At 47.6% G+C, this 8,927-nt stretch overlaps 1 protein-coding gene across 1 annotated transcript in view; it reads right to left on the bottom strand.

Moving 5' to 3' along the window:
- The window catches only part of LOC115153979 (rho GTPase-activating protein 26), a 137,935-nt gene that overhangs the window by 36,910 nt on the left and 92,098 nt on the right, over positions 1 to 8,927 (bottom strand). Inside the window, exons 12-14 of the mRNA XM_029699714.1 lie at positions 8,361 to 8,397; positions 8,109 to 8,174; positions 6,760 to 6,834 (exon numbers count right to left, since the gene is read on the bottom strand). Of these exons, the coding sequence (XP_029555574.1) occupies positions 6,760 to 6,834; positions 8,109 to 8,174; positions 8,361 to 8,397 (178 nt within the window). The remainder of the gene's footprint in view (positions 1 to 6,759; positions 6,835 to 8,108; positions 8,175 to 8,360; positions 8,398 to 8,927) is intronic.

Raw genomic sequence — 8,927 nt, forward strand, 5'->3', positions numbered from 1 at the left:
CTGTATGTCAGTCTCAGAGCTACAGTATCTCCTCCATGTCTCTGTCTGTCAGTCTCAGAGCTACAGTATCTCCTCCATGTCTCTGTCTGTCAGTCTCAGAGCTACAGTATCTCCTCCATGTCTCTGTCTGTCAGTCTCAGAGCTACAGTATCTCCTCCTCCATGTCTCTGTCTGTCAGTCTCAGAGCTACAGTATCTCCTCCTCCATGTCTCTGTCTGTCAGTCTCAGAGCTACAGTATATCCTCCTCCATGTCTCTGTCTGTCAGTCTCAGAGCTACAGCATCTCCTCCTCCATGTCACTGTCTGACAGTCTCAGAGCTACAGTATCTCCTTCATGTCTCTGTCTGTCAGTCTCAGAGCTACAGTATCTCCTCCATGTCTCTGTCTGTCAGTCTCAGAGCTACAGTATCTCCTCCATGTCACTGTCTGTCAGTCTCAGAGCTACAGTATCTCCTTCATGTCTCTGTCTGTCAGTCTCAGAGCTACAGTATATCCTCCTCTATGTCTCTGTCTGTCAGTCTCAGAGCTACAGTATCTCCTCCATGTCTCTGTCTGTCAGTCTCAGAGCTACAGTATCTCCTCCATGTCTCTGTCTCTGTCTCAGAGCTACAGTATCTCCTCAATGTCTCTGTCTGTCAGTCTCAGAGCTACAGTATCTCATCCATGTCTCTGTCTATCAGTCTCAGAGCTACAGTATCTCCTCCTCCATGTCTCTGTCTGTCAGTCTCAGAGCTACAGTATCTCCTCCTCCATGTCTCTGTCTGTCAGTCTCAGAGCTACAGTATCTCCTCCTCCATGTCTCTGTCTGTCAGTCTCAGAGCTACAGTATCTCCTCCATGTCTCTGTCTGTCAGTCTCAGAGCTACAGTATCTCCTCCTCCATGTGTCTGTCTGTCAGTCTCAGAGCTACAGTATCTCCTCCATGTCTCTGTCTGTCAGTCTCAGAGCTACAGTATCTCCTCCTCTATGTCTCTGTCTGTCAGTCTCAGAGCTACAGTATCTCCTCCATGTCTCTGTCTGTCAGTCTCAGAGCTACAGTATCTCCTCCTCCATGTCTCTGTCTATCAGTCTCAGAGCTACAGTATCTCCTCCATGTTTCTGTCTGTCAGGCTCAGAGCTACAGTATCTCCTCCATGTCTCTGTCTATCAGTCTCAGAGCTACAGTATCTCCTCCATGTCTCTGTCTGTCAGTCTCAGAGCTACAGTATCTCCTCCTCCATGTCTCTGTCTGTCAGTCTCAGAGCTACAGTATCTCCTCCATGTCTCTGTCTGTCAGTCTCAGAGCTACAGTATCTCCTGCATGTCTCTGTCTGTCAGTCTCAGAGCTACAGTATCTCCTCCATGTCTCTGTCTCTGTCTCAGAGCTACAGTATCTCCTCAATGTCTCTGTCTGTCAGTCTCAGAGCTACAGTATCTCCTCCATGTCTCTGTCTATCAGTCTCAGAGCTACAGTATCTCCTCCTCCATGTCTCTGTCTGTCAGTCTCAGAGTTACAGTATCTCCTCGTCCATGTCTCTGTCTGTCAGTCTCAGAGCTACAGTATCTCCTCTATGTCTCTGTCTGTCAGTCTCAGAACTACAGTATCTCCTCCTCTTTGTCTCTGTATGTCAGTCTCAGAGCTACAGTATCTCCTCCATGTCTCTGTCTGTCAGTCTCAGAGCTACAGTATCTCCTCTATGTCTCTGTCTGTCAGTCTCAGAGCTACAGTATCTCCTCCATGTCTCTGTCTGTCAGTCTCAGAGCTACAGTGTCTCCTCCTCTATGTCTCTGTCTGTCAGTCTCAGAGCTACAGTATCTCCTCCTCTATGTCTCTGTATGTCAGTCTCAGAGCTACAGTATCTCCTCCATGTCTCTGTCTGTCAGTCTCAGAGCTACAGTATCTCCTCCTCCATGTCTCTGTCTGTCAGTCTCAGAGCTACAGTATCTCCTCCATGTCTCTGTCTGTCAGTCTCAGAGCTACAGTATCTCCTCCTCCATGTCTCTGTCTGTCAGTCTCAGAGCTACAGTATCTTCTCCATGTCTCTGTCTGTCAGTCTCAGAGCTACAGTATCTCCTCCTCCATGTCTCTGTCTGTCAGTCTCAGAGCTACAGTATCTCCTCCTCCATGTCTCTGTCTGTCAGTCTCAGAGCTACAGTATCTCCTCCATGTCTCTGTCTGTCAGTCTCAGAGCTACAGTATCTCCTCCTCTATGTCTCTGTCTGTCAGTCTCAGAGCTACAGTATCTCCTCCATGTCTCTGTCTGTCAGTCTCAGAGCTACAGTATCTCCTCCTCCATGTCTCTGTCTGTCAGTCTCAGAGCTACAGTATCTCCTCCTCCATGTCTCTGTCTGTCAGTCTCAGAGCTACAGTATCTCCTCCATGTCTCTGTCTATCAGTCTCAGAGCTACAGTATCTCCTCCATGTCTCTGTCTGTCAGTCTCAGAGCTACAGTATCTCCTCCATGTCTCTGTCTGTCAGTCTCAGAGCTAAAGTATCTCCTCAATGTCTCTGTCTGTCAGTCTCAGAGCTACAGTATCTCCTTCATGTCTCTGTCTGTCAGTCTCAGAGCTACAGTATATCCTCCACTATGTCTCTGTCTGTCAGTCTCAGAGCTACAGTATCTCCTCTATGTCTCTGTCTGTCAGTCTCAGAGCTACAGTGTCTCCTCCATGTCTCTGTCTGTCAGTCTCAGAGGTACAGTATCTCCTCCATGTCTCTGTCTGTCAGTCTCAGAGCTACAGTATCTCCTCCTCTATGTCTCTGTCTGTCAGTCTCAGAGCTACAGTATCTCCTCCATGTCTCTGTCTGTCAGTCTCAGAGCTACAGTATCTCCTCCTCCATGTGTCTGTCTATCAGTCTCAGAGCTACAGTATCTCCTCCATGTCTCTGTCTGTCAGTCTCAGAGCTACAGTATCTCCTCCTCTATGTCTCTGTCTGTCAGTCTCAGAGCTACAGTATCTCCTCCATGTCTCTGTCTGTCAGTCTCAGAGCTACAGTATCTCCTCCTCCATGTCTCTGTCTGTCAGTCTCAGAGCTACAGTATCTCCTCCATGTCTCTGTCTGTCAGTCTCAGAGCTACAGTATCTCCTCCATGTCTCTGTCTGTCAGTCTCAGAGCTACAGTATCTCCTCCTCCATGTCTTTGTCTGTCAGTCTGAGAGCTACAGTATCTCCTCCATGTCTCTGTCTGTCAGTCTCAGAGCTACAGTGTCTCCTCCTCTATGTCTCTGTCTGTCAGTCTCAGAGCTACAGTATCTCCTCCTCCATGTCTCTGTCTGTCAGTCTCAGAGCTACAGTATCTCCTCCATGTTTCTGTCTGTCAGTCTCAGAGCTACAGTATCTCCTCCATGTCTCTGTCTGTCAGTCTCAGAGCTACAGCATCTCCTCCTCCATGTCTCTGTCTGTCAGTCTGAGAGCTACAGTATCTCCTCCATGTCTCTGTCTGTCAGTCTCAGAGCTACAGTATCTCCTCCATGTCTCTGTCTGTCAGTCTCAGAGCTACAGTATCTCCTCCATGTCTCTGTCTGTCAGTCTCAGAGCTACAGCATCTCCTCCTCCATGTCTCTGTCTGTCAGTCTTAGAGCTACAGTGTCTCCTCCATGTCTCTGTCTGTCAGTCTCAGAGCTAAAGTATCTCCTCCATGTCTCTGTCTGCCAGTCTCAGAGCTAAAGTATCTCCTCCATGTCTCTGTCTGTCAGTCTCAGAGCTACAGTATCTCCTCCATGTCTCTGTCTGTCAGTCTCAGAGCTACAGTATATCCTCCTCCATGTCTCTGTCTGTCAGTCTCAGAGCTACAGTATCTCCTCCATGTCTCTGTCTGTCAGTCTCAGAGCTACAGTATCTCCTCCTCCATTTCTCTGTCTGTCAGTCTCAGAGCTACAGTATCTCCTCCTCCATGTTTCTGTCTGTCAGTCTCAGAGCTACAGTATCTCCTCCATGTCTCTGTCTATCAGTCTAAGTGCTACAGTATCTCCTCCATGTCTCTGTCTGTCAGTCTCAGAGCTACAGTATCTCCTCCATGTCTCTGTCTGTCAGTCTCAGAGCTACAGTATCTCCTCCTCCATGTCTCTGTCTGTCAGTCTCAGAGCTACAGTATCTCCTCCTCCATGTCTCTGTCTGTCAGTCTCAGAGCTACAGTATCTCCTCCATGTCTCTGTCTGTCAGTCTCAGAGCTACAGTATCTCCTACTCCATGTCTCTGTCTGTCAGTCTCAGAGCTACAGTATCTCCTCCATGTCTCTGTCTATCAGTCTCAGTGCTACAGCATCTCCTCCTCCATGTCTCTGTCTGTCAGTCTCAGAGCTACAGTATCTTCTCCTCTATGTCTCTGTCTGTCAGTTTCAGAGCTACAGTATCTCCTCCTCCATGTCTCTGTCTGTCAGTCTCAGAGCTACAGTATCTCCTCCATGTCTCTGTCTATCAGTCTCAGAGCTACAGTATCTCCTCCTCTAAGTCTCTGTCTGTCAGTCTCAGAGCTACAGTATCTCCTCCATGTCTCTGTCTGTCAGTCTGAGAGCTACAGTATCTCCTCCATGTCTCTGTCTGTCAGTCTCAGAGCTACAGTATCTCCTCCATGTCTCTGTCTGTCAGTCTCAGAGCTACAGTATCTCCTCCATGTCTCTGTCTGTCAGTCTCAGAGCTACAGTGTCTCCTCCATGTCTCTGTCTGTCAGTCTCAGAGCTACAGTATCTCCTCCATGTCTCTGTCTCTGTCTCAGAGCTACAGTATCTCCTCAATGTCTCTGTCTGTCAGTCTCAGAGCTACAGTATCTCCTCCATGTCTCTGTCTATCAGTCTCAGAGCTACAGTATCTCCTCCTCCATGTCTCTGTCTGTCAGTCTCAGAGCTACAGTATCTCCTCCTCTTTGTCTCTGTATGTCAGTCTCAGAGCTACAGTATCTCCTCCATGTCTCTGTCTGTCAGTCTCAGAGCTACAGTATATCCTCCTCCATGTCTCTGTCAGTCAGTCTCAGAGCTACAGTATCTCCTCCATGTCTCTGTCTATCAGTCTCAGAGCTACAGTATCTCCTCCATGTCTCTGTCTGTCAGTCTCAGAGCTAAAGTATCTCCTCCATGTCTCTGTCTGTCAGTCTCAGAGCTACAGTATCTCCTCCATGTCTCTGGCTATCAGTCTCAGAGCTACAGTATCTCCTCCTCTATGTCTCTGTCTGTCAGTCTCAGAGCTACAGTATCTCCTCCTCCATGTCTCTGTCTGTCAGTCTCAGAGCTACAGTATCTCCTCCATGTCTCTGTCTGTCAGTCTCAGAGCTAAAGTATCTCCTCCATGTCTCTGTCTGTCAGTCTCAGAGCTACAGTATCTCCTCCATGTCTCTGTCTATCAGTCTCAGAGCTACAGTATCTCCTCCTCCATGTCTCTGTCTGTCAGTCTCAGAGCTACAGTATCTCCTCCATGTCTCTGTCTGTCAGTCTCAGAGCTACAGTATCTCCTCCTCCATGTCTCTGTCTGTCAGTCTCAGAGCTACAGTATCTCCTCCTCCATGTCTCTGTCTGTCAGTCTCAGAGCTACAGTATCTCCTCCTCCATGTCTCTGTCTGTCAGTCTCAGAGCTGCAGTATCTCCTCCATGTCTCTGTCTCTCAGTCTCAGAGCTACAGTATCTCCTCCTCCATGTCTCTGTCTGTCAGTCTCAAAGCTACAGTATCTCCTCCTCTATGTCTCTGTCTGTCAGTCTCAGAGCTACAGTATCTCCTCCTCCATGTCTCTGTCTGTCAGTCTCAGAGCTACAGTATCTCCTCCATGTCTCTGTCTGTCAGTCTCAGAGCTGGTATATCTACAGTAAATTAACTCCTTTTGCATTATTTTTGTAGTTTCATAAATTATCTAGCTATTCCCCATAGCTAGTCACATAAACCCGCAGGTTGGTTTTCTGCTACAGTATAGCCTCCCCTTACAGGCAGAAGTTTCAGCAATCAGAATAAGACAGGTGTGTGTGTGAGTGGAGGTTGTGTAAACAAAACTACTGCATAAATATGAAATACATTCACTTCAATCTCTCCCCAAATATATACCTGTTTGGATTTGTTCAATCTGGTCTCTTTCTCTCTCTCTCCGTCTATCGCTCTCTCTCTCTCTCTGTCTTTCTCTCTGTCTCTCTCTCGCTCTCTCTTTCAATTCAATTAAATTAAATTCAATTTGCTTTATTGGCATGACGTAACAATGTACATATTGCCAAAGCTTATTTTGGATATTTACAATATGAAAAGAAAAATGAGAATCCAAATTGTCAACAGGACAACAGTAACAACAATAACCAAAGGTCAAATAACCATACATTCAACAATAACAATAAGCATACAGTAGAGGACATGTGCAGGTTTATTGGTCTGTCAGACACTGTCCCTCTCTCTCTCTCTCTCTCGCACTCTCTTCCTCTCTCTCTGTCTATCAATCTCTCTCTGTCATTCTCTGTCTCTCTGTCTCTCTCACTCTCTCTTGCTCTCTCTCCCTCTCTGTCTCTCTTGCTCTCTCTCTGTCTCTTGCTATCTCTCTGTCTATCGCTGTCTCTCTCTGTCTCTCTCGCTCTCTCTCTTGCTCTCTCTCCCTCTCTCTTTCTCTCGCACTCTCTCTCTGTCTCTTGCTCTCTCTCTGTCTATCGCTCTCTCTCTGTCTTTCTCTCTCTCTCTTTCTCTCTCTTTCTCTCTCTCTTTGTTCTCTCTCTGTCTATCGCTCTCTCTCTGTCTCTCTCTCTCGCTCTCTTTCTCTCATACTCTCTCCCTCTCTCTCTCTCTCTTTCTCTCTCTACTCCAAGTTAACTCTGACTTACCCATGGCAAGACCCAGTAGTTTCTGTACTCTGGAGTTCACCCCAACAATCCTGTACAGACCCTGCTCATCGATGCCTGTGGGAGGGAACAGAACAGAGATACAGAAAATCTGTACACAATACCCCAGAAGGACAATTGTCTGTAGAGGCCAGAGACATGATTGTGTTGAAGCATTGAAGGTCCCCAAGAACACAGCGGCCTCCATCATTCTTAAATGGAAGAAGTTTGGAACCACCAAGACTCTTAGTAGAGCTGGCCGCCCGGCTAAACTGAGCAATTGGGGGAGAAGGGCCTTGGTCAGGCAGGTGACCAAGAACCTGATGGTCACTCTGACAGAGCTCTAGAGTTCCTCTGTGGAGATGGGAGAACCTTCCAGAAGGACAACCATCTCTGCAGCACTCCACCAATCAGACATTTATGGTAGAGTGTCCAGACAGAAGCCACTCCTCAGTAAAAGGCACATGACAGCCCACTTGGAGTTTGCCAAAAGACACCTAAAGGACTCTCAGACCATGAGAAACAAGATTCTCTGGTCTGATGAAACCAAGATTGAACTCTTTGGCCTGAATGCCAAGTGTCACGTCTGGAGGAAACCTGGCACCATCCCTACGGTGAAGCATGGTGGTGGCAGCATCATGCTGTTGGGATGTTTTTCAGCGGCAGGGACTGGGAGACTAGTCAGGATGAACAGAGCAAAGTACAGAGAGATCCTTGATGAAAACCTGCTCAGAGAGCTCAGGACCTCAGACTGGTGTGAAGGTTCATCTTCCAACAGGACAGTGACCCTAAGCACACAGCCAAGACAACACAGGGGTGGCTTCAGGACAAGTCTCTGAATGTCCTTGAGTGGCCCAGCCAGAGCCCGGACTTCAACCCGATCGATCATCTCTGGAGAGACCTGAAAATAGCTGTGCAGCAACGCTCCCCATCCAACCTGACAGAGCAGGAGAATCATAGCCAAGAAGACTCAAGGCTGTAATCGGTGCAAAAGGTTCTTCAATAAAGTACTGAGCAAAGGGTCTGAATACTTATGTAAATGTGATATTTCAGTTTTTTATTTTGAATAGATTAACTAACATTTCTAAAAAACTGTTTTATCTTTGTCAGAATGGGATATTGTGTGTAGATTGATGAGGGGAAAAAATATTTGTATCAATTTTAGAATGAGGCTGTAACGTAACAAAATGTGGAAAAAGTCAAGGGGTCTGAATACTTTCCGAAAGCACTGTATATAAAGATCTTATAGGACCTATAAGAGTCACACTGCCCAGTGACATCAGATTGACAGTACAGTAGGATTAGAGCGTACGACTGTGTGGGCTGTAAGCAGCCAAGCCTTAGTTCAATACCTCTCGTCTCCACAGCATAAATGAACTTCTTCACAACGTTGAAGCCAACCACATCCAGCTGGACCACTGTGACATGGAGAGAGAGGAAGGGAGGGAGGGAGGGAGGGAGGGAGGGAGGGAGGGAGGGAGGGAAGAGAAAAAAAGAGAAGGAGAAACAGAGGTAAAGAAGAAAATGAATCCCATCAATTATCAGTGAGCATTGATCTGGACAGATGGTAGAGTAAAGGTAATGAATACCAATGAGTCACTTACTGCCTTCACTCTGGCTGTCTCTGTTTAAGTTATAGACCTGGAAGGAACAGAAACGCCCGGTTACCATGGTTACACCGCTTAGCTTTACCGCCAGCACCACCAGTCTCAAACGCCTATCTGTGTACTGAACACAGGCTGTACTTACATAACCCCATGTACACCATGCTGTAATAAAACCGTGCTGGACACTACCTGGCCGGGGAGTAGTAGAACACTACGTTGGCATGAATGGAGAAACCCCAGCCTGCGCTCTTCCTCCGATAGAGAGGAAGACCGCAGGAAGCCATCGGAGGAAGCCATCAGTCTTCCTCCGATAGAGAGGAAGACCGCAGGAAGCCATCGGAGGAAGCCATCAGTCTTCCTCCGATAGAGAGGAAGACCGCAGGAAGCCATCGGAGGAAGCCATCAGTCTTCCTCCGATAGAGAGGAAGACCGCAGGAAGCCATCGGAGGAAGCCATCAGTCTTCCTCCGATAGAGAGGAAGACCGCAGGAAGCCATTCGGAGGAAGCCATCGGTCTTCCTCCGATAGAGAGGAAGACCGCAGGAAGCCATCGGAGGAAGCCATC

The sequence above is a fragment of the Salmo trutta genome, chromosome 19 (genome assembly GCF_901001165.1).
Source record: "Salmo trutta chromosome 19, fSalTru1.1, whole genome shotgun sequence".
Classification (NCBI taxonomy): domain Eukaryota; kingdom Metazoa; phylum Chordata; class Actinopteri; order Salmoniformes; family Salmonidae; genus Salmo; species Salmo trutta.